This window comes from Sceloporus undulatus, chromosome 1 (assembly GCF_019175285.1).
Source record: "Sceloporus undulatus isolate JIND9_A2432 ecotype Alabama chromosome 1, SceUnd_v1.1, whole genome shotgun sequence".
Taxonomy (NCBI): domain Eukaryota; kingdom Metazoa; phylum Chordata; class Lepidosauria; order Squamata; family Phrynosomatidae; genus Sceloporus; species Sceloporus undulatus.
In genome coordinates this window covers 112,077,763-112,104,701 of record NC_056522.1, presented here as the reverse complement: position 1 = coordinate 112,104,701, position 26,939 = coordinate 112,077,763, and the positions used below count along the sequence as shown (strand labels likewise).

Below are 26,939 nucleotides of genomic sequence, written 5' to 3'. Positions count from 1 at the left end.
ATTCTATAATAACTGACATCAAATCTACAACTAAATGCCATCAGCATGTGTGAGTCCTATCCAGAGTTGTAGAGAACTGGAATGCTCACCACTTTTATGTGCCATTTCAGCATTCAAAATAATGATATTAACTCTTATTTTTACAGTGGACCCTCGGTATCCACGGGGGAACCATTCCAGACCCTCCTCAGCGGATGCCAAAATCCCTGAATGCTCAAGTCCCATAGTACTCAATGGTGGCATGGCCACGTGGCTGTGCCACCATTGAGGATAATCACACTTTGCCCCTTCCTCCTCCCCGATGCTAGTCTCGCCATTCTCACTGCAGCAGGCAGCAAGGGGGTAGCTCTTCTTCTTCTTCTTCTCCCCCGCCTCCTCCCTGCCACCTCCTCTCCTCCTCTACCAACATCACCTCTCTGCGGGCTTGCCATTTGCGTATGTTCAAATCCATGGATGGTAAGTCTGCGGATACGGAGGGTGGACTGTATTTGTTTTTGTTGCCCATGAAAATTCTTTATGCATAATTTCACACATGCTTTTTATACAGCCAATACACTTGACAAGATTTTTTTTTATTTTCACCATCATCTCACAGAGAGTTTGTTGAATCAACACTGATACTACAGTCGGCCCTCCTTATCCACAGAGTCAAGCATCCACGGATTGAAAATATTATAAATTCCAAATAGCAAACCTTAATTTTCCATTTTATATAAGGGACACCATTTTGCTCTGCTATTATATTTAATGGGACTTCAGTATCCATGGATTTTGCTATCCATGGGGGGGGGGGGGGTCCTGGAACTAAAACCCAGCAGATAACAAGGACCTACTGAATTAATTTTCTCAATTTTTTTCCTTCTCAGCCACTGAGTGGAGCGGTTGTGAAGATAAGCCATGATGGTCCTTCCAGGCATTCACCTAAGCCAGCTGTTCCTCAATACAATCCTGAACAAGATCCAGACTCAAATATTTGAGTTTTGAGCAAGTTACCAGCCCACGCACAGTAGAGAGTTTTGACTATTAGAGAGGAACACACATAATTTTTTCACAGCATCTGGAAAATTCCATCCAGATTTCAAGACCATGTATGGTTTTATACAAGCAAAATCATATTGCTATGCACTGAAAGAGATGGCCGTAAAAAAACCTCTGCTGACACTGAGGGGTGCTGGTGAGTTCCTAAGTCAGAGACTTTTAGAATTAATGAGAAGCCTTTTGGTTGGATTTCATGCTCTTTTTAGGTTTAAAGATACCAAGGGAGATAATCAAAAGAGGTTTTGATTAGGACTAAGACATATCTGGAAGTATCTAATCTCAAAACAGAGTCTAACAGCACACACCTCGGTCTAGAAATGAAATTTTCCTTCAGTATCCCAATTTCTAATATAGCAGAGAGTGAGAAAATGAAAATCATTCACATCTACATCTGTTATGTTTGCTCAATCTGTATTCCCTTAGTAACTCTACATGACTCAATTCTTTGGATATCTAACTGCTCCACTGAAGTTTTACGAGTTACTTGGAATTTACTCCAATGCTACAAATTTGAAGATAGAAGGAAAATTCCACTGGAGGGATTAACTTCCTTCATTTTGCTCCACCCCTCATATATAAATCGAGGGCAGATTTTCGGGCCAAAATGATGGATTTTGATCTGACCCATGGATAAGTCGAGGGTAAAACTTAGATGCAAGTAATACAGAATATAAAGGATGAAGCTAAAGAAAACAATGCCAGAGAACTTAAAAAATTCTAGCAGCATAACTGTTTGTGCTTTTCCCATTCAGGCATTCAAAAAGGTCAGAAGTGGAGCCATGGTGGGCAGAGTAGAAGAGGTTGGGGCTTCTTCTAGGTGTTCCTGGATTGGACTAAGCTCTTGCCTTTTGCCACTCTACTCAAAGAAAGAGAGTGGTTCCTTTTTTGAACCATGGATAAGTCAATGCAGATTTTTGGGATCAATTTTTTGACTAAAATTTCCAGATTTATACATGAGTATATACAGTAATATTTTTAAAAAGCACTTTAAAGAGGATACACAGAACTATATCACAAATTGCTCTAAATAATGAGCACTATTGAAGAGTACTGGCATAGTTTCAACAAAACCTTACATTAGTAAAATTCACCAGCTCATGTAGTCATGGATTTCTGATTTCTGGCCAACTCTGTAACAGCGTTCCTTCCCAATTCAGCTACAGCTCTTTGCAACAAAGCATTTAAAGCTATTTCAGATGATCTCTGGTCCTTCACAAAGAACATCTGAAAGGATGCAAAGGCTGTAGCAAGTAAGAGGCAGAAAAGCCTGTTCTGGAAGCAAACCTCTGCTAGCATTCTCAGAATCAAAGATCGTTTATCTGTTTATGAATTGGAATCTAATGGTATAATTCAGAGTCATTAATATGGATTCTTGACCTAGACACTAAAAGTAATAAAATTAACATTTTGTAAATATTAATAGTGCATCCAATCTTCTGTCCATGTTCCTGCATTTTGGTTCTCGTTTATCATGTTGTTGTGTGCCTTCAAGTCGTTTCTGACTTATGGCAAACCAAAGATGACCCTTTATAGTTGTTTTGTGTCTTCAAGTTGTTTCTGAATTATGGTGACCCTAAAGTAAATCTATCATGGTGCTTTTTGGCAAGATTTGTTCAGAAGGGGTTTTCCATGGACTTCTGCTGAAGCTGAGAGAGTGTGACTTGCACAAGATCTTACAGTGAGTTTCTATGGCTGAGTGGGGATTTAAACCCTAGTCTCCAAAGCTGCAATAAAATCACTACACTACACTACTCTACTCCATTGTTTATCTTACTGTCTTGCAAACATTCTGAAGTGCATGTATTCTAGATAATTTCAAATAATGAATTTATTATTCACCATTTGTCCAAACATATTTTTTAAGAATCCAGGGCAGTACAGCATTATCCTAGCAGAATTGTATCTACATATTGACACTGCTGATAAAACACACTTATTGTCAACTATGGGGGGTGCCAGTATACTGTACTAATTATGACTCGGTCCCTATTATCATTTTATCAGATAGCAGTACATATCTTCCTATTTCCTCGGAGTGTAGTGGAATATCCTTCCTTAGAGGTTTTTAAACAGAGGCTGGATGGCCATCTGTCAAGGATGCTTTGATTTGGATTTCCTGCATGGCAGGAGGTTGGACTGGATGGCCCTTGCAGTCTCTTTCAACTCTATGATTCTACACACTGCCACTAAATATAGTGGAAAGAAATGTAATCTTATTTAAATTCAGCCTTTGGGCACCCAGATTTTAAAAAAAACCTTCATGTCTAATCTGACATGCTGCTATTGTGACTCTTTTTACGAATTCAATGCAACTGTAAACAAACACAATCTGACCTCAAAAGTAGAAGTATGATGCTCAATAGAGGAGTACCCAACTTGCCACTATTGTAATGATGAACTGTATGCAACTTAGAATTCCTTCAATCAGGCCAATTAAAATCTAATATTTATTTGACAGCACTGTACATTCAACATGGAAGAAGTCACTTTTCAGTGTTACACATGACTAACCTTCATTCCCAAATGAAATATATTAGCTTAAATTAAAATTCAGTCCACAGCTAGCAGATATGACAATCATTCTCTAGGCAAATATAAGAGCACTACGGCAAAATCAGGAAAGCTCAATTTCAAAATGGTCACTAAAACACTGAAAACTCTTGTTATCCAGCAGATAACCTGTCTTCTGTCATTTTATGTAGTGACTAAGCTTTAATTTTGAGAACAGGAAATGTTTTTAACCTTACAGGGGGTAAAAAGCTGACAAAAGCAAGCACTGACAGGTCTCTAGGGAGGTTTGCTCTTTAACTGTGTAGTAATATATGCCACCTACATATAGGAGAATACAGAAATCATTGAGTTAAGGTTCCTTGTTCACTGCCTACTTGCAGTAGCATCCCCAACACCTTGTGGGGTCTATGTGTGGCCACAAAAGAGTGCACTGAAATTCAGAGCCTCTTCCTATGAAAAAGGCCTACAGAACATTTTTGTTATGGTTTCACTACATGAGTATGTACACTGAGACACAAAGGAAGGGGCTGTGCAGACTGCTCCTGAAGGGGTGGCCTGCAGCCACCTCCATCTTTGACAGATTGGGGCTGTGGCAACCGCACGCCATGACCCCAATCTGGTCTTTCACAGCACAAAAAAGAGTGGCGCTTTTTTTGTTCCATGGAAAGGACGTTGTAGCTGCTGACGCTGTGGCTTTTCAGTACTCCTTTGGCATCTAAACACAGCGCCAGAGGAGCACTGTGATGCCATGCACCATGTGGTGCAGCATGTGGTGTCACACCGGCCTGGGGACAGAGTCAGGGCATGTGTTGTGTAGACGCTACGCTACGCCCCCAGGCCGGCCAAAGATGCCGAGCTGCGCAGTCCCTAAATGAAGCTACAGATAGCATTGCTGAAATTACGTGAGGTTTTTTTTAATCGTCCATGGTTGATAAAGCTGTTAGAACTACAACGGCCAAAATGTTCTATGCTGAGTTGTGGAAACAATGGGGAAACTATCTCAGAACTGGGAGTTGTCAAGAAGCTTACTCCTCTGATGACTCTATACGACCCCCTTTTGATGGTATTCCTGGCACAGCTAGTAGGAGGCAAAATTTGTTGTTGTGTTCATTCAAGTCATTTCCGATTTATGGTGACCCTAGGGAGAACCTATCACAGAGTTTTCTTGGTAAGACTTGTTCAGTTTGCCTTTGCCTTCTTCCAAGACTTGTCACATTATTGCTATTCCACTTTTACTGCACTGGCTGCCTCCTGTTGCATTCTGAAGCCTGTAGTTTATTGAGACCTAAGAGCTCTCTGGCTGAGAATTCTAAATGTCTGTCCTTAAACTGCAAATCCTGGAATGCAACAGGAGGCAGCCAGAGAAGTTAAAGTGGAATAGCAGCATTGTAAGAGACTAGTGCAGTAATCTAGGGAGAGTGTGGGACTTGCCCAAGGTCACCCAATGGATTTCCATGGCTGAGTGGGGATTTGAATCCTGGTCTCCATAGTCCTAGTCCAGTGCTCAAACTACTTCACCATGCTGGCAAAGTCTATCCACGATTAAAAGATGGCCTTGGTTTAGGGATGGGTGACCATTTTTTATGTTTTTGAATCAGATCAGCGTTTACCAACATTCACAACATTAAATTGTGGATGAAAAGAAACTGAAAGATTTCCCCATCCTAATCAGAATGTGAGTGACTGCAAACCTTACAGTGAATGGAGCAGAAAAGATATGCAATTGTTAGTACAGTAATTCCACAGTTTTCCCCTTTAACAATAAATGGGATTGGTAGACACTGGAGAGTCCAAATGCTTAGGCTGCCAATCTCCAGAGGCCTTTCTCAGAGAATAAACTACTTCCTGGAGCCAGCCTGTTTAATGAACCAAATGGTTGATTAACGTCTACATAGAATGATTCTTGCATAATCAGTGATATTTATGTAAACAAACTGCCTATTTGGTAAGCAACATATTTATGCTTTTAGTAATATATAAGCAAACATACGGAAATTCTTCCATTATATAAGTAGTACATCTGTGCCACTGATTATTTATAAACAGTTAATATTCAAGGAAACAATATTGTCTTGTGGTATAGCATCAACTGATAGATCCATGTACCACAAACATTAGTACATCATAAAACATACCAAACACTGTTTGCTAGAATATCCACACTCATCAACACCCCAGGGCTTTCATCTCCAAGACTGTCAATGGAACCTTCTATACTTAGGACAGGCTGAAAACAATTTTTGTTCTTTGCTGTGCCTCCCATACTAGTTCTCCTCATCCTCTTTCATGCCCTCAGTAATATCTGAAAAGGTTCCTGTGTCAAGGACCAGTTGGAAGGAAACATTTACTTCTGTTCAGACATCAAGTAATGGAAGGGAATCTCAGTCAGCAGCAGAGGAAATACACTGTGCACAGAAGATACCAGAGATTGACCAGAGTCATTTTTTGGCATCTCTATGAAAGGAAAGACTTTCATCTATAGCCCTGGGGGGGCTATTGCCAGTCAGGGTAGATGAAAGTGAGCTTACCAGTACAATTTTGTCTAAAAATGTTTCCTATGTTTCAACAGGAACAGAGCAGCAGAACAAAACTGGCTGACCAGTTTTGCTGGAACGAAACAGCAGGGTAAAATGTTGAAACCATTCCTTGATTGTTTAGAAAACACTGGCTACCAGAATCTTGAAAAATACTTTGGCCTGTTACAGACTGCCAAAATAAAGCTGCTTCGGGTCTCTTTGGAGATATGCTGTTTAAATGCTGCATGCATCCTAAGAATCCGGAAGCTGCACCAAAGCTGCCATCCAGTGCTTAGGAATGGAGTGTGGCTTTTGCGTGACCTCCGGACTCTTAGGACCCATGCATCATTTAAATAGCATACCTCCAAAGAGACCCGAAGCAGCTTTATTTTGGCAGCCTGTAACAGGCCATAGTAATTGCTATGGTCTAGAAGAGGGCTATGCTTTGTTTGTAGCCCTCAGCCACCCTTTTTCTGGAGAGAGAGAAAAATAAGTGAATTGCCATTTCTAGAAGCCTCCAGTATAAGCAATTCACTTTTCAAATAGATAGATAGATAGATAGATAGACAGATAGATAGATAGATAGATGGAATAATTTATATGCCGCCCAATCACTGGGAATCCGGGCGGCTTACAACAGAGGGGATATAGATGGTTCCCTGCCCTCAGGCTTACAATCTAAAAAGACACGACACAAAAGGAGAAGGGAATGGTGGTGGGGAGGGGATCAGGTCCAGCATTCTTCTCTCCCTCTGAGACCTAGCAGAAATAGCAGAAACTTGCAGCACTGTTTAACATTTAAAAAACAAAAACAAAACAGAACCCAGCAAGAACACTTTTTTAAAAAAACAGCAGTGGGTTTCCATTCACTGTTGGTCATGCTATTTCATTTTGGGAACAGAACAAAAAACTGGAAAGGACACATTTACAGTGGAAAAATTATCAGCCCCTGAAGAAGGTGATATGGTCAAAACGCATTGGTCTTTTTAAAAAATAAAAGTTTTTGGACCATCACACAGCATATGGGACTTTGTCTCCTTTTATTTAATTTTGGGGACATTTTGGTAGTTTCTGTTGCTCTATGAAGGTCCCATGGGCAGAAAACTGCCCTGGACTCACCAGTGCAGAACAGTGTAGATCTTTTAACCACTAGTATTGCAGAATTTTTTTCTTCTCTTGCCCTCCCCAGCCCCAACCAGTACCTCTACACACTGACTGAAGACCGGGTCCATAGGATCTTCCAGCTTTTCAGAGCCAGTTTGGGGACATGCATGATTTTGCTGACAAAAGATGATTCATTAGCAGAACTGCCCTTCAGATTCTATAAGGTACACAAATTCCCCTATACCTAGATCTGTCTAGGCCGTATTGTCAAAAATATGTAAATGAAACTGTCCTTGAAATCTCAGTGAACGCAATGTAGAACATTCCCATTACAATCCGCTCTCCTTATACGCTGGGGATCCATTCCAGACTCTCCTGCGTATGGGGAAAAGAGCATATGCTCAAGCCCCATAGGAAATAATTAGGCATGTGCATGCAGCAGTGTGTGGGGCACACAGTGCGGGTACGCGCCTCATTATTTCTAATGGGGCTTGCCTTCTGTATAAGCTCAAAGCCACGGAAGGCAAGCCCGCCTATGAGGAGGGCTGACTGTACATTCAATTCCATTATATCTTTCTATAGCTATATCATAATTAAATTATCCAAATATGCATGCTCATCCCCTTAAATTAAACAGCTATCAAAATATATTTTCAGTTCTTATATATGTATAGAGCACAGCTTTGGAGCCACACCAGGAGTGCACATCAAGCTCTTCAAATCAAAGAAATATTAAGGTTAAGTCAACAATATGCCCTCTTTGTTTTAAACATAACACATGTGTCATGGTTTTGTACAGCTAACAAAAACAAACAAACAAACAAACATTCTACATAATCTAATAGGTGGTATGTGTTTGTTTGTTTTTTGTGCTGTCATGGAGGTCCAGGTTGAAATTTCTAAACTTTAATGTTAATATTCAAATCCCAGTTTCCCTTTAGTAGGATTTGACATTCAAAATACAACAGCTATTGAGGCAAGACCAACATGGGGTCAGGCTTCCAAGCAGATTTGAAATATATTACCTTTTTTCTGCATTATTTAAATAGATCTGACAAAAATTGTAACATGATTCTTTACCAGAAAGGTACAACTTTTGTTCTTTTAAGGTGACTTTCCTTAAAACCTTTCCATAATCACAGTAAGGCATATAAAGAGGGCAATCACAGGTTAGGTCACGCTGATTGAACAGTTTAATGAAAAGCTGCCACAGCTAAAAATGTAAAGTAACCCAACTGTATTCTGCGGCTTAGCTCTGTGATACTGAAGGGTCAGCTCTCAATTGTGTAGTTAGGTCAAGATATTTCCCCAGATATGTAGCCACACTTGGAAACTGCTGACCTGTTTGCCCAGAAAAATATATCTGACCACATTTCTTCAAGAGCAAGCACACTTAATTTGTTAAGATAAAAGCCTCAGAAGAAGGTAATCACATAATAATAGGTGCTATAGCACTGCACTAACAAAGGATTTAATACCGTTCCCATAGACTTAAGTTGAAAGTTAAATTTGTCATATGCTTTATGTTATGAAACAGTAAATATGAGAACCCTGACTGATAACTGGCTTTACATCATACAGTGTGACTGTGTCATACGCGGGAGTGTCATATGCAGCTTTCTTCATACACTGAAAGCTGCTCAAGAAGAAGTGGTGCTGCGGTCTCGAAAGAGTAATGGTGCACGGGCTGTGGGCTGCCGTGGGCATGAGCCCTATTGTCTTTAATGGGGCTCGAGCATATGCAGAATCTCCTTTATGTGGGGAGGGGGAGGTCCAGAACGGATCCCCCGTGTAAGAGAAGGGATCACAAGTTGATACATGCTGAACACCAAGGAGACAACAAAACAGGATCTAAGGGGAAAAGTTAAAAATTGTAGTTTTGGTTAAATTTAGAGAACATGAGTTTTCTGAAATAATGATTTTAAACGGGAAAATGCTATTCACTTTAGTAATGCAAAGTGGGCTGTTCAAATCAGCAAGAACTGAAATAATTATGACACTGATGTATGTAATTTGGTCAAAGCATAACTTTTCCTTAGAAAGAGGTCATACAATTTTCAGTCTCATAACTGACACTTCAGTACAGGTTCAGTCTGATGACAGTGCCATAGTTATACTGCAGCACAGCAAAGGGGCAAATTGCAACAAGATTAGTAGCAATTCCTATATTTAATGTTATTTAAGAATCAAAGTGTTACCTAAGGCAATTATCTTGCAGCCTTTTAATATCTACAGGGAAAAGCCTAAGGGAAAAATAATTGACTTTGCTAATTTTACCCTTGGTAATTATAAAATAGCTTTGCATTTCATTATAACTGCAAATTTTCACATTTAATTGTCAGCCTTCATAGAAGTGCAACGATAAATGTATAATACAAAAGCTCAGACAATTAGCCATAAGACCATGATAGAATTTATTTGGGACTAATGGGCAAAATAATGCTAAAAAACTTGGATTGCAAATTATATTGCACACAACAATTCTAATTGATGAAACAAATATGCGCTTCTTCAATCACTTTGAAGAAGTCATCCATGGCTCTTAAAATTGGTAATATGTTACAGATATTATTTATTTAGCTTGTGTTAACATATTACAAGATGTAGGAACAAACAGCAATATCACAGGTTTCAACAGGAAACTGACAAATTCATGATATACAGCGCTAAATGCTAGGAATGCCATAAACTGAAAGCAGTCTACAGTTTGGAGCATCCCCATCACCAGAGCTCAAAAAAAGCTAAGTTACTTTTTGGACTACAACTGTCCTAATCTTTCAGACAGCATGGCCGAAAAGTCTGCTCTTAAAATACTGTTGCATTTCAACAAAACACTTAAGAGGTGGATGAGGCTGAGATGTGACCATGCACTTCAAAACTCTGAACAAAAAATTAATGAAAAATAATTCCCTTTTTATCTATGCATCCTGTCGTTGTTTCCGCTTTTCCATACCTGCTCTGCAGGCCACAACCAGGCTAACTAAAGAAGAGATAGTTACATTAACTCCCCAAATTACTTCTGGATTACAAACAAGACTGGAAAAGGCAAGCAGAATGCCTAAAGGCCACTGAAGAAAATAGAATCCTTCATATTTACAAACCTCCTATGATTGCGGGTCTTGATAAATGCAGGCTTCTCAGTCATAAGGACTCTGTAAACTACATACCGTCAAACATGGTTGCAAATCCCTCTGCAAACCTTGATGCTCTACAGAAGAAGATCTCTGACAGTACTGAGTATGTGCATTTACATGCTGGGTATTCAGGGAGTAGGATTTATTTGTGTGCCCTTGAACTTGCCATCCATTTAGCCTTCTATGTGCTCAGGCAAATGTCTGAACAGGGGTTCTGTTTCCACCAGGACCCTTTTGACATCTTGCTTGCTATTTCCATGTAACAAGGAGAACAGATTCTGAATACCGAAATAGGGCTAGTCATAAGACTTCAAAGGCCATATGAAAAAGTTAATTATATGTTTCAACAGTCAGGAACATGCCTCTGAAGTGTAAGGAACTGACTACTCCATCAGACAGAATACTATGTGAGCTATCTGGACTATTATAGTGAGGTCTTAATACTTGTCTACTGAGGCACAAGTTTCACTGAGTTTGGTATCCCAGGATCACAGCCTTACTGTGCCTCAGAATGACTTTTACAGACTTAACCCAGTCATATAACTATCAAATTAAATAAAACATTAGTATTTTAGCTGCAGCATGACTTTAGGGAGGTAGGAAAAAATAGTGGGGTGGGTAGGTGGCAACTTCATGGCTTTTTATACTTTTTGTAAAATGTACACACATATCTTTTTAAAAAAAACACTGTTACCTTTCAAAATAATACGAATCAAGTGTATCTGTCAAGAATTTTCTACAGCTTATATTCCAAATGTTCAAACTTTTAAAACATAAGAGAGAAGGAACTGATAAATAAATTGGCTCTATTCTACTTATGGTATATAGGAGATTTTAAAATATTCAGGTGTCAAAAATGTGGGAAAGTGTTAACATGTTTTGGCAGAGCTTTCAGACATGCAGCTTAATTGCTTGATAAATCATGCAGTTCTTTTATGCTACTGTTATTTAGATTACTATAGGTTTGATTTGTGACAAACTTGGAATAATTACATCTCTTAGCTTAAGTATTTAAAAAGAGAGTAGTGAAATCTCAGTAGGAAAACTGAAAATTATTTGAGATTATTCTCTCACTTGGTTTAAAAAAACAGATTTTATCCAAGGAATCAAACACATTCTGGCATATGCATAATCAAAATATATTCGTAATCAATACCTTTTTGTCCCTTAACCCATGTCTCATGAACCTATCATAATCAGTCCTCCCAATCATAAGAACTGCCACCAACTATACCAGTGATCACACAATCTACCTTAGTTTTATTTTATTTAGATCCCCCCACAGACATATATAAGTGAAGACTCTGCCCACTGTTATTCTATTATTGTTTTTAGATTTTATTTTCTGTAATTTTAATGGATAGAATTGTTTAATCCTTTTTTAAGAGAGGGTGAAAATTTTATTACCTGTTCAATTGTTTTTTTGTAAAGAGTATCCAGGGATGAACTGGAAAAAGGTACGGTACAGTTTATTCATGACAACCAAATACAGGTTATAGCCATCAAAATACAAAAATAATTAGAACCCTTTGAAACTTTAGTGTAAAATTTACACTAAAATTAATTAAAATAAAATCCTTGCCTCAAGAAGAAGAGCCCTCCCTCCATGACATCATCATCAGACCTGGGAGGGAATGAAAAAGAGAGGCCCAACTTCCATCAGGCCTAACTGTGAATGTTCTCACTTCGCTCTCTTTAATTTTATTGTATTTTATTTATTTATTTATTGTATTTTATTTTATTATCTTTATTTTTACTGTTGTAACCCGCCTGGATTCCTTGTGATTGGGCGGGCTATAAATTATTATTATTATTATTATTATTATTATTATTATTATTATTATTAAACTTCTGTGGCGTACGGAACACCTGGCTGACCAATCAAACGGCAGCTAGAGACCAGCCAATAGAATGTGGGCTGGGATTTTTAAACATTCCATGTGTCTGTTGATGTTGGCAGTTGGAACGTTGGGGCTGGACTGGGGACAGTTGGTTCTAGTCAGATAGGGTTCTGTTGAGTCCAGGGAGTGGAGACAGTTCTAGGAGTTCCAGAGGGGGACTGAGGTTTAAGTCTAGAAGGAGAGGCTTATAACCTGGCCTAGTGTGATAAGTCCAGAGAGGGACTATATTTGGAAGGAGTCTAAAGTTAAGAGACTCTGTGTTAACCAAGCTCTAGGAAGGGAGTTTGGGGGTTCTTAACATCCTAAGGGATTGCATAGCCTGAGTGATTTGCTTTGGGTTAAAAGGGACAGGAATGATAAGGAGAAATCTGTAACAACTTTGCCAAATAAAGATACAATAACACCTGTACACAAAAGACATTTAATATACTTTTGTTATTTCAATACATTTTTATCTTTGTTTTAAAACCTACTTGGCCTGAGTGAACACAAACACATGCTACTATAGGAAAAAGACCATCATTGTGTCACGTAATTTTGGTGGCAGCCCAATAGGAAAGTTTTGGTGATCGTTACATAATTTGGTGGCAGCGGTGGGATAACAAAAGTCCCAGGCGCCTGTTACAGTAGAAAGGTGGTTCGTTACAACTTCCACAGTCAATTAGCTCTATAATATATAGAGCAGGGGTAGGCAACCTTTTTGAGCTGGGGGCCGGGTTGCTGTCCCTCAGACAACTGGGGGGCCGAAGCCGGGGGGTGGAGCTTCCACCCTCCGGGGGCGGAGCCACATGCTGGGGTGGAACTTCCACCCTCCCGGGGCGGAGCCACATGCTGGGCGGAGCTTCCACCCTCTGGGGGCGGAGCCGCATGCTGGGGGCAGAGCTTCCACCGAAGCCCCGCAAGGAGAAGGAGGCATGTGCCTGGCCTCTCCTCCTCAGTCCCTTCCTTCGGCCAAAGCCCAAAAATAAATAATTAAATATTTTTTAATTTCTACATACACTGCAAACATTATTTATTATTTATTTTTTTATTTAGGTCTTTATACCCCGCCCTTCAGCCCTAATGGCTCTCAGGGCGGCTTACAATTATTTTTAATCAGACAGTTCCCTGCCCTCAGGCTTACAATCTAAAAGACACGAAACAAAAGGAGAAGGGAATGGTTGATGGAAAGGGGATGAGGTCCAGTGGTTCTTCTCTCCCTCTGAGGCCTGGACCAAGGCAGGTGGATTGGAGTATATTTTGAAGTAAAAAACAAAATGGGAACATATACAATATTTAAAATGAAGAACAAGAACAAGTAAAGTTAAATAAACAAACTTTATTCGGTATTAAATAACAGTGTATTATAAGCATAATAATAACAATATTTGCAAGCATAGAAGCTACCAGAAGGCAAGGCCACAGAACAGGAAAAATGCATGCACACTGTGTCTCAAACCACAAAGGAGCAAGCAAACCCATGTGGAGGGATTTTGCAAAGAGAATACCAAGGGATAAGCATAATAATAACAATATTTGCAAGCATAGAAGCTACCAGAAGGCAAGGCCACAAAACAGGGAAAATGCATGCACACTGTCTTAACCCAGAAAGGCACAGGTAGTAGGTGTAGCTTCCGATAACCCCCCTCCCCCAATGAACCAACCTCTCACGTGGCAGTGGCAGTGGCTCCAGGCCCGTAGCTAGGCCTTTAGGGGCCCTGAGGCAGAAAGTACATTTGAGGCCCCTATATTTTTTAATGTCCTGAGTCCTACCGCGAGCCCCAAGCACCATCTTGGCACACCGCCGTTTACATGGGGTGCATGTCGATGATGTGGCTCATGTCCAAATGGTGCAGCGCATGAGGGACGTCATAGTGCCGCTCCAGGGTGCTTATGGGGCCTCTGTTGCGGTGGACAAAGGAGCCGCATGTCGTGGCTCCTTTGGGGTAGGGTTGTCATAATTCTCTTTCACCAAACTGGGACAAAATGTAGAAAAAATGTAGGACAAAATTTACCCCAAAATGTAAGCCATTCAAGAAAAATGGAGGACATAACCAGCTAAAAGCCAAAAACATAATTAATTTCTAAAAAAAACATTAATATAAATGCTTACATTATAGAAATCTTGTTGCACCTCTGAGACTAAATGCATCTGAGGAAGCAGACTTTAGGAAAGCTCATGCTTCCAACTTCTTTCTTTCAGTTATTATTATTATTATTATTATTATTAATAATAATAATAATAGTAGTAGAATTCAAAGACATAGAGATTTTGGAGCACCTCTGAGACTAAATGCATCTGAGGAAGTGTGGCAGGAAGCAGCAGTGGAGGAGAACAAAGATTTGATCCCTTCTTTGGGCATAAAAAACCCACTGGGCTTGTCACAGCCTTAAAAGAAAGTGAAGGCAAATCCCCTCTGAACAAATCTTCCAAGAAAACCTTGGGGCAAGTCACACACTCTCAGCCTCCGAGGATGGCAAAGTGAAACCCTCTCTGATCCAACCTCCCAAGAAAACCTCTTGAAGGCACACATACATACACTCAGACACAGCCAAGTCACCAAAGGCAAACTCTCTGAACAAACCAAGAAAACCCACTAGGCATGTAAGTCACACACTCTCAGCCTCAAGGAAAGACTGGCAAAGGCAAGCTCTGAACAAACCAGGATGTTTTGAAATTCCTCCTGGGCAGAAATGTAGGATGTGTCCTGGATAAAGGAGGACGTCTGGTCACCCTGGTAAAATGGAGGACGTTTTGACATTGCTCCTGGGCAGGGCTGAAATGTAGGCCTTGTCCTGGATAAAGGAGGACATGTGGTCATCCTACCAAAAATGAAAGACATTTTGACATTCCTCTTGGCTAGAAGGTTGAAACATAGGACACATCCTAGAAAAGGAGGACATCTGGTCATCTTACAAAAAATGAGGACATTTTGAAATTCCTTCTGGGTAGAAATCTGAAATGTAAGACGTGTCCTATAAAAAGAGGCCTTGAGCTCTGGGCTCCACAACTTACTCTAACTCCCAGAATTCCATAGCCTTGAGCCAGAAGCGTCAAGCTTTGATATCTGGACCCCACCACATACTCCACCTCCCAGGATTCCACAGCCTTGAGCCAGAAAGGAGTCAAACCTTGATATCTGAGCCCCACCACATACTCCACCTCCCAGGATTCCACAGCCTTGAGCCAAAAAGGAGTCAAACCTTGATATCTGGGCCCCACCACATACTCCACCTCCCAGAATTCCACAGCCTTGAGCCAAAAAGGAGTCAAACCTTGATATCTGGGCCCCACCACATACTTTACCTCCCACAATTCCATATCCATGAGCCAGAAAAGAATTAAAGCCCTGCCAAACCGGGTTATTTCTCCAGTATGAATGCAGCCTGACTGAGGCAGCCCTCGGAAATTCGCACCACTCCCGTCCCTCCCTCTCCTCCTCGGCTCCTTTTTGCCAGCCTTGCGTCAGCACCTCCCCCTCAGGCCCCCAGTCCTGACTTCTCTGTTGCTGGGAAAGGGAGGCTGGGCTAAGGAGGGAAGATGGAGAGAGAGAGAGAGAGAGAGAGAGAGAGAGAGGGGCATTTGTGAGGCAAGGGAGGGCGGCGCGGGGTCCCCTTTGGCTGGGGGCCCCGGGGCGGTGCTCCTCTCACCCCACGGTAGTTACGGCCCTGAGTGGCTCTGGCTCTCTCCCTCTCTCTGTGCCTCCTCCTCCTTTCCCCGCTCTTCCATTTAGGAGGAGGAGGGAGGAGGGAGGAGTAGGGCGGAGGGCGGAGCCAGGAGGGAGAAGGGCAGAGGGAGGAGGGTGGAGCCAGGAGGGAGGAGGGCGGAGGGAGGCGCTCATTAGGAGGCCCGGTGCAGCCCCTGGAGCCCTCGAACAGGGCTCTAGTGAGTGCACCGGGCCTCCTAGAAGCCTGCTGCGGGCGCCGGAGCCCTGTTGGAGGGCTCCAGGGGCCACACCGGGCCTCCCAATGGGTGCCGCCATTTTGTTCTTCAAAATGGCGCCCAGAGCAGCGGCAATTGGCGGTGTCAGGAGCAAACGGGCTAGTTCTGCCGCCTCCGCGGGCCGCATCAGGCCCACGGGCCGGGGGTTGCCGATCCCTGATATAGAGCAATATGTTTACACTAAAATTACAAAAATATTTCACATAAAAACATATCACAATTTTTCATAATCCATTCAAATTAATATAATCTGTTTACTGCAGATTCTCACACAGGCCTTTACTCTCAAAATCTAATCTAAATTTAATTGCTTTCACAGCAAATCTGGCAGTGTTGAACACAACAGATTTTATTGTATTAGCTAACAAGTCAGTGATTTTCTTCAAGTCATTTTGGTTAGCTACAAGTTCTAAACTTTTCTTCAGAAACTTATCTCTTGGGGTTTTATATATCCTACAATGTAGCATATAGTGTATGGTGTCTTCAATATCCCCATTTCCACAAATGCAAATACACTGCTCCTTGGGAATCTTTTTATATTTCCCTTCAATGTTATTGGTTTTCATTGTCTGGAATCATAGGGCTATAAAAGCTTGAGAAACTGGAGAACGGTTTCGAGTAGGCTTGGGAAGTATGCAGCTGTGGCTTGTGTCAGACTCATCAAGGCCATTCTTGTGTCCCCCTTTAAACCATCAAATTTGAGAAAAATGGAGAAGAGGGTTTCTAGAAGGTACAACCCCCACCTTCAAGGAAATGGAAGCTATTTTCCAGTCATTTCTGGGTTTTTTCTTCAGAAGCACCTGGTACCACCTGTACTGACCCACGGTGATGAAAAACATCCCCAGCCAATTTTGGCTGTCCACTGTAGGATATAGAAAGGGGGTGTATGCTATGGCCAAGAAAAAAACTGTGAAATTTGCTTACACAAACTAGTTTTAAAACTATACTACACATTGTTTTTAACATTTTAAAAAACAATACTCCAGAATTTCACTGGGCAGAGTTGCATTTACCTTAATTTACTGTGGTACCTCTGGGGGCCATATGTTTGCCAGCTAATCTCACTACTGATTTAGTTAGACATATATGTGGAAAGTGAGAATGAATTTTATAACAGACATTTTATATACTCAGTTCACTTGATATAGTCACTATTTCATATCTGGTAAAATTTCAGACAGCTGGGCTGCATGTACAATTTTATATGACATTTAATTCCTCAAGGGAAATGGATTTCTAACAAAATTACCTTGCAAAAAGCAGCAGCAGAAAAACCTCCCAAAATAAAACACAAGCAAAGCTTACACCTTCCTTTAAAATAATAAAAATAATATTACCTTAGTATTTTGTAGTGTAGCAAGGTTTGTGCATGCATTTGCTAGAAGAAAATCACCACTTAAGACTGCCATTTTGTTTCCAAACTGCATGTCTTTCAACGGGCCATCTGAAGATGTCAGTTCACCAATGTTTACTATCCCACGATGTACCAGGAAAGCGGTGTGGATCAACTCTGTAATCTCTGCCAGAGTGCGCTGGCTTTAAAGCAAAGACCAGAAACAGTTCTATTAGCTACAAAATAGCTATAACCTGCTGGTCCAATATAGAAAAATGCTAAAACATGAACAAGGAGGGGGTGCTTACTCATACAAACCCAAAAGACAATATCATGAGTTTATCTTATCTTATTTAACAACTCCCTTTGGCTACATTTCCTCTATATTATATTTACTAACGATAGATAGATTAGATAGATAGATAGATAGATAGATAGATAGATAGATAGATATGCTTGTAGCATACATAGTGGTCAAAAAGAAATTAGAGTGTGCAAATTATCCTCTGGTCTTCAGATGTGTAGTGTTAATTCTTAGAAGCAGTAGTAATTGCATATCATCATAACCTTTGCCTGAAAGAAGGGTTAACACATTTTAAAGTGGGGGAAGGAGTGGGAGGGAGAGACAGAGGGAGACAGAAACTAACAAGACATCCTGATGCTCCTGCTGTCATTGTCAGAGCAGCCCTTGGAGGGAAATGTCCATATCAATTCAGTTTATCAGATGGACAGCTGATCAACATTAAACAGACTTGCTCTGGGCAGACTGAGCAGAGATACCTGCCATGAATACCAATGAGAGATCTCTGCTCTCAACAATCAAGGCCTGCCATTTCTGACTACTGGAGATCCCGGGACATATGGGGATCCCTAGTGACGAACCCATAAAGCTGAAGCTTACTTAAATGATGGCTCATTTCCCCTGGCTGAAGGCACACATTAATATCTTGAGGAGATCAGGCTCTCCAACCCATCCCTGGCTATTGAAGTAAAACCTCTACTGTCCCTTTTCTTCCTCTAATAAGCTTTTAATGAAGGGAACAAAATTCTATCTGTAAAGCTCACCATGGAAAGGTTACACAAATACATCAGTGTCATACTTTCCAAGTCTTCCTTTCCATTTTGCCCTTTAGGTTTCTACATTCTGTTTGCTCTCCAAATAACACCTATATTATTTAACCAACTGCATTACAGCTGTACTTCATGCATTTAGTGTATTCAGAGAGAAGAACCCTGCAGGATATCTTCTGCTAAAGTGTGCTTAATTTTTAACTAAAGTAACATATAACTTGGGTAAAGTCTTACTTTATGGAATAGCTCTAGGCATTTCGACAATATTCAGAGTTCTCCTAGACCTACAGGACATCAGCATAGTAGATATTTAAGCAGCCTCAATTTTCAGATTAGTGTACTATGGGAAACATGCCAATTACACAACCTTGAAGAGCTCAAATAAGAGCAATTAATAAGTAGGTACCTTGCAAGAGCTTATTGAACAATGGCTTTTTTAAACATCTCCATTAACAAATGTTAAAATACACTAAAGTTCCAAAGAGTAAGAGAGAACACAATTTTATTTAATCAGTCTGAGGAGGCTTGAATATTTATAGAGCTTTCAAATGTTGCCATTATCTGGATCCAGTGCCCTGAAAGTAAGGGGTTGCAAGTAAGGCTGTTACCTATAACTAGATACATTTTGTAATGATACAGAATAATAGTTTCTAGCTATTTCCTGAAGTTTGATTAACGGGCATAACAACATGATATTTTGAAATTTTATTCCATTTTCTTATCATAAGGTTTGTCATCCTCAGAAAGTAATACCAAAAAGTAGTCTAAAATGTAAGATAACACAACTTTTTTTTCATCATCAGAAATAATAGAAACGGATTATCATTTAACACCATCATAAGTAACAGAGTAAATTACTTTCTGTAAAGTAACTTCCACAAGCTCTGTCTGAATTACAGGTTACATCTTAATCAAATACATGTCAGACAGAGAAGGAATGGGTATAGGGAGTTCACTTCATTCTTCCCTGAGGGATGGAGCATTCAGTGCCTGGATTGCAGAAATGAAAGGAGGCATAGCCTGGCCTCACCTATTAGCTAGGGGGCCAAGGCCTTTGCCAGGTTGCACCCCTCTCTGTTAAGAAGAACTTCACAGCAAGGAGTAGATTGAAGTAGCTCCATCCAACAGTCTAAGAAGAAATCAACTGCAATGAGTTTGTATTACCTTGCCCTGTCAAAAACAATATCCATGAGAATTTTACAAAAACTAGTGCTTGGATTTGCTTCTCTCCTTCTTCCACCCAGTTCTTTTCTTTTTGTGTCCTGTCTTTGAAACTGTAGTCTAAGAGCCTTTCTTATTATGGGACTGATGGGAGCCTTGTTTGGCTGAGCAGCATGGGGAAATATTTTCAGCAAATAAATATTAAAACAAGCCTTATTCTGAAGAAAGTTGACTGTAGTTAAAGGTTCTTATTCCCAACCATATGAGCACAGGATTACAGACTTGCAGGATTATCATTTCTTGGATAAATCGATCTACACTGCCTGTGGGCACAGAAATAATTGCAGGAAAATGGATACAAGCTGCCAAGTGGTACAGGAAACATTTTACAGAAATGTTCAGGAAGAAATGGTCAGAATAATCAAACTATATTGCCAAAGCAACAAAGTTACACATTAGTTAAGTGATTAACAAGGCTGTGCCTACCTCATGCTGTTTTCAATACTAATGGTCAGCTCTGGGATTTACTTTACAGAGAATAACACCTAAAATGTGCAGTGTTCCTTTCCTTTTTATCAATAAGCAGCCACAGCCACTTCCCATAGATCTTAGTTTAGAAGTAGGGCCATGTGGCACGAGTGAAGAGTTTTTAGGCAGGCTTCGGTTGGGTCTGATGGTTGTACTACCTTCCTACTGTTCTAATGTAATATAAACAGACAGTAACAAGTGGTCACCACCAAATCACAAACATGACTCCTGAACATTAATCGCACATAAAACAACCGTACAAAAAAAAAATTACAATGCCAGACATTTTATTATGTAATGGTAAGTTTGAACTGACAGTTGCATTCAGATGTGTCAATGTAGAACAACTAATAGGAAAGAACCATTAAAAAAGAGCACTTATCCAATAAGATACACATATTTTTAGAATCTACTTTTCTTGATCAGCTTTTAATATCCCCCCTCTCTTTCATACACACATACAAATGTTCTGTAAGACCAAACAGTTATTTGGTTTTTGAAATCACTATTTTGAAACAGGGCTGCTGCCACTAGCTGTTAGCCATAGAACACTATCAGATCATACACTAGATAAAACAAACAAACAAGTGTATTGATATCTTTGATATTATTTGCACAAACAAAACTTAAGAGAATTTCAAGCTCAACACTGGCTATCCAAGGGCACTGGCTCCTTGCTCTCCTCCCAGTCTACAATCTCTCCCAAAGCCTTCCCCACTCTCTGGTTAGCCAAGTTATTTTTTACATTAGCCTCCAGACTTGTGTCTGGCTAACTACACATCTGCCACTACCCAAGCTGCTTCACAACTCTGAGCACAAAAAGAGAAGCAGAAAGGCAAATAAGGTTGGGTTCAAATGATCTCCCCAACATCCAAAGTCAAGAGCGCAAAAGTCATACATAGTTCATCTCTGGTTTAGGAAATATCAATGTTCAATTGTACATTTGAACAAGAAAATGTCAAAAGCATTGTCAGTTTTATTTGTCTGTCTGCTTGCTATCTTACAAACAGAAATGTACTTTGAGATGTCAAATTAAAAGTATATATTCTGGACATCCAGACACACATATAAATGACATGAACAGCCACATTTAAAGCAACTGCATGCATTCATGTCATGTGTACATACTTAAGGATCAGTGTGCATAAGGAAGGAGATGGATGTGGCTGTTTTACAGGGCATGACAATGTCTGCATGTTCAGAGAGAGCCAGCATGGCATAGTGGATTAAATGCTGGGCAATTCTGGAGACCAGGGTTCGAATCCCAGCTTGGCCTTGGAAACCCACTGAGTGACATTGGGCAAGTTGCACTGTGTCCTCCTCAGAGGAAGGCAAAGGCAAACTCTTTTGGAACAATTATGGCCAAGAAAACCCTGTAAAAATGCCTTACAGTCACCATAACTTAGCTATAACCTAAGGGCACACAACAACAACAACAAAAACAACAACAACAAAGTTTAGAAATGCATAAAAAGCTTTGAATCAGAGGATTTAAATACAGTATATGTAATAACAACAAATTAGATCAAAGAATCCAGTTTACAATGCATGGGCAATGCACTAAACTGCATCAAAATGTAAAATTATGGACAAGCAAATCCTGGTTCAATAAACCAGGATACGCATGAGCTTCATGCACCTACACCAAGTCCCTCCACTTCTTCTCACACAAGTGAACAAGTCAGGAAACCGCAATTAACCACAGCTTCCAATTATAGCAGAAACAGGAAACTAGAGCTAATCACATCCAAATAAACCAAGCTGTGAACCAGTGGTTTAAAGCTGGATTCTGAAACCTGGCTTATTTAGAATCCACAAATCACAGGTCTTTTCGGGAGGAGAACCTAACAGCAGCTATGTTTAACTGAAGTTTCCTGGTTTATTTGTACACTTGAATTGAGAAATGAAGTGGGAGCAAAGGAGCTGCCTTCTAAGCCTGAACCTCTTACATATTATAGCTTATTATTAGCTCAGATCTGATAATCTGAATCTATCATAACAAGGCACATTTTTGTAGCATAGAAATTTTATTCTCAAAATGACTAGAATAAAGCCTCCTGCTACACTAGATGTATCATTTTCAGCAGAAATCCTGAGAGACTAAAGACATTTGTGGAATAATACATTAAAAGCCACAAAAGACTTGCATGCTCACATTTCCTTAGATCATATTCTAAAGCATCCGTTCCCAATAGGAAAACTTTATTTGGACTATTTTTGCTGTGTTCAACTGAATAACAAAGTACAATAGGACATATTTCTAAAATTAGGTAAGGACCTCATAACACTCATGGACAGGGATCTATTGCTCCATATACAAATTCTGAGGCAGTAGGCAGCCTTTTCCAAATGTTCAGATAATAATTCACTTATAGATGTGGGTGTCATCTCAGTATTAACTCTACCCTTGCATCTGAAGGGCACTGCCCTGACTCAATATCGTATTACATAGTAATCAATGGGCATTTATAATAATGATGATCAAGTGGCTGTGGATATGTCAGCATGTGTTCTAGAAACCACATTACAGTGTAACAAAATGCACAACAATCAGTGCAGTGTAACAATAATAAAACAAAACTACAGATATAAAAAATATATAGATCTGAACTCTTGGATTAACAGAATTAAAATCTCTCTTAAAAGAAAAGAAAAGAAAGGAATCAGGTATCCAACATCTGATGTTTATGCTTTTCATATTTTAAAATAGTTTAGTTTTTTAAAATCAAACTTCTTCACAAAAGGTTATATAGAAGACTTAACCCACATCTTGCATTGGGTATTCCTACATCAAAGTATTAAATATATTATGAACAGCCTCTCTTGCCTTCCTCCATCAACTTCTCCATATTAAAAAAAACCTTCTCCAATATGCAGAAATTTCTGAATCAAGTCCCCATTGTTCAAACTGTTGGTTTTATAGTTTGTTATCTGGCGCAATAAATTGCTTAATTGTGGCACAACTGTGTGATATAGTATCTATTTAATTGTCAACCATAGCATGTATTTTATCCTTGGTCAGCCTTTCCACGTGACTGAATCTGAGGCAGAGGTGGGAGAATAAATGTTTCTTTAACCTTCCCATCAGTCCATTTCTCACCAGGCTTCCTCTTTCCAGAACTGCAATTGATGATAACTTGCATCTGCTTATTTTTCCTCTTCCCTCTCTGTCCCTTCCCCTTTTGTATTCTGTATATTATGCTATAGCTCATTATTATAAACTGTAATGTCCCTTGAGTGCAATGGCAAAATAATAACACATAAGAATAGCCATTAAAATGACAGAATAAAGTGTTTGTGTGTATGTGTGTGTATCTGCAGGAGAAAATGTACAGTGTACCTAAACGGGTTTCTAGGCTTGGAAAGGTGACACCTGGGGGGGAAATGTAGCAAACTTAAAATTGGCAAATGATTGCATGAAGTCTAGGAAATACTGTATTAGATCAACAAAATAACATGCAATTTATTTATTCATAAAATCGTACAATCTTAAGAGTTAGAAGTGGTTGCAAATGTCACCTAGCCCAACGCGTTGCCATGCAGGAATGCACAACTAAAAATACTCTAACTTCTGTTTAAAGGCATCTAAAGAAGAGTCCACTATCTTCCAAGGCAGTTTGTTCAAACAGTTCTTACTGTAAAGATTTTCTTCCTAATGTTTGAGTGGAATCTCTTTTCTTGTAAGTTAAATCTCCTGGATCTTGTTCTAGGCTCTGGAGCAGAAGAAAACAAGCTTGCTCCCTCTTCCATATACAGTGAGCACTTGGTATCTGCTGGGCTTGGTTCCAGGATCCCCTGTGGATACCAAAATACATGGATGCTCAAGTACCATTATATACAATGGCATAGTAAAATGGTGTCCCTTATATAAAATGAGTATGAATGAGTGAGTGAGTGAGTGTCTGTGTCTGTGTGTGTAAAAGAGAGAGAGAGAGAGAGAGAGAGAGAGAGAGAGAGAGAGAGAGAATATGTTTGGAATATCCCTGTACAGGTATTTACAGAAATATACTGCTCTGATTCAGAAAGTGAGCTACTCATACTGATGCAGGTATCTATAAGCAGATTGTTGGTTCTTCATTTCCACTGATACACAGCCAAGTATGTTATAGGGAGAGGTCCATGAATCCAGGAACTAAGTTCTATGGGGGTACTGCTGAACAGATGGTTGCCACAGACCCTTACACCTAACACCACCAATTACCTGTTGGGTGAGACCAAACCCAAATGCTTCCACATACACATTCATTCCCAAAAATGTGATCTTCACTGTTAGAACTGACAGAGCTGCCCATCTATTCTGTGAAGGATGACATGTGTAGGTGGCCCTTTGTTACACACAAAGATCTCTGGATTGGGACCCAGATCTCAAAGAAATTCATTTTGCCTCTCAGTATGTGCAGCACGCATGACAGTCTATAATCCCCTTGTTACAGTTTCCTATATATGAGTCCCAACTAGGCAAGTCACATTTATTAAAAGCAGCATGTCAAATAGTTCACAATTACAGACTATATCAATACAGATTATGCCAGATGGTAATGAGCCATACACAAGGAGCCATCCATCCAAAATAATCACACTGTTTTCCACAGAACTGTTGAAGAGGTTATGGTTTATTACACAGTACTCATTAGATATACCGTGCCAGCATTAGCAATTTTTCCTTCATTTGCGTCTCATTTCAGATTCTACTTCTACACGAATATTCAAATTAGTCGACAAGGTTAAAACCATTAAGGCCAGGAATAAAATTATTCCTTGCATTTTATTTTATAGAAATGGTGGATCAAAGTTCACTTAAATCTATTATTTTAAAATTTATTATGCAACAGAGATTGCCAAGAGAAAAAAAATTGATATATTCTAAAATCCATATTACTATAATATATTTATCAGGCCAACTGGTATGTTTATCTGGCTAAGGTCATTAAAAAGTGCAAATTTTCAAGGTCTCCAGATCTTTTCAAGAAACAAGATGCAACAAACAGAGGTGGGATAGGGATGAGGGGGGAGGGTGATTTGATGCTGAAGTACTGTAATAGTGTCTCTATGTTCAGAGCTGTAGAATAAAATTGGGTCAGCCTTCCATTCTCACCATTACTGCCCCCACCAGATTGCATTTTGGAATATCTGGCCTGATGAAAAGATATTGAGGATTTGAAAATTTGCACATTTTTGCAATTTTTTCAATGGTTTTAAAAAGTATTACACTAATACGCTTTTCAGAATTTTTCTTATGTTTAACATTACATTTGTCTGAATAGAATTTTCCCACTAAATACTGTACAGACTGTTTTACAAACAAAGATGTAATATTTGGATTGTTCTAACAAAGTGCCTTAAAACATTAAGGCCAGAAACAAACCAAAAACTACTGAAAGTACTTTGTTTAAAACAAAAAGAAATTTAACTACAGGCTTTGATATTGCCAGAGACCTGCAAGAGACTGTACAAGGATGAAATCTGTGTCATTCAAGAGAAACTGAAACCTAATGCTCAAACTCAGTGCTACAGGTTACATACGCAGCGTGGTAACCTGATGTTGTAATATCTGAATTTGCATTGCCACAAAGAGAAATGCAAATCTGGATAAAAACAAAAGAGGAAAAAAGTACTTTTATGTACACCAATAAATGGTTACATTAAATTAAAAATCAAACAAACAGTGATGTAACATATTTAAGTTCAGATGTAGTTCCATAACCAGAATTTTACATGAAGGGTTGCAACAATCACTTTTTCAGAATAAAAGCAGAAGCATCAAAAACCTAAGTAAGAAAACTAATTTAGACCTTGGCCATGGGTACTTCCAATTAACACTAAATCCCTATTTCTTTAACATGGGAGTCTATAACTAGGGAAGCACTTGACAGAGCTATATACACCCTAGTGGACACTTTGCTATTCTGTATAATTTAGGAACTAATTAAAAGATGCTAATAAGACCCTTTCACCCAAAGAAAATTCTGAAGAATTCAGCCAAAGCTGCTGAAACCAAAATCAGAATGTAGATTTCAGTGTATTAAACAGGGTTGTGTCTTCACATCCTTTCCAAAAGGGAGTGAGAATGGGAACTGATTGAACTCTGAGGGCAGAACGTCCCACAATCTCAGATCAATACAGGAGAAGAACTTCTCCTGGGTGCTGGTCACAAAGGCCTCTGCTCATCATGGTATTTTCCAGAGGGCCTCTCCTAAAGATCTTAATAGACTCAACTACACAGTTCATATCATCACCATGCCAGTTGTGGTAGAAGCCTGCATAGCCTTGCCCTTTCCAAACTAGAAACTGAAGCTTGCATTTAAAAAAGGATCATTAACACAAGAGAAACCTATGGGTATGTAGTGATGGTGATACCCACTGTGATTATGAAACTGCAATGAATAAATATTGGATTTCATTAAAGCTTTTTGTTAATTTACTCTCTCCAATACAATTTTAGGCTAGAAAAAGACAGAAAGATAAGAAAAGGCTACATAAACCTCTTGCAACTATGGTCCTCAGATGGCTGCTGCACTTTTAAATAATTTTAGTATTTTAAATGGACTGAGAACTTTACCCAGAACATCATCATTGCATGTTTTAAAAAATACAGTAATAGTTTGAACAACTGACTGATGTCTGCACAGAAGTATCACTGAAAAGGAAAAATATGTTTTCAAAATCCAATATGAATTCTACACTGTATATACAATGCACAATTAAAGGTACTACATACAT

The 26,939-nt window shown here is 39.5% G+C and overlaps 1 protein-coding gene across 2 annotated transcripts in view; it reads right to left on the bottom strand.

The window, feature by feature from the left end:
• The window catches only part of PDSS2 (decaprenyl diphosphate synthase subunit 2), a 130,829-nt gene that overhangs the window by 57,161 nt on the left and 46,729 nt on the right, over window positions 1–26,939 (bottom strand). The window contains exons 3-4 of one of the 2 annotated variants that reach the window (XM_042443006.1): window positions 23,856–24,014; window positions 17,464–17,662 (exon numbers count right to left, since the gene is read on the bottom strand). In XM_042443006.1, coding sequence (XP_042298940.1) covers window positions 17,464–17,662; window positions 23,856–24,014 — 358 coding nt within the window. The remainder of the gene's footprint in view (window positions 1–17,463; window positions 17,663–23,855; window positions 24,015–26,939) is intronic. The other variant, XM_042443014.1, reaches the window with a different exon arrangement.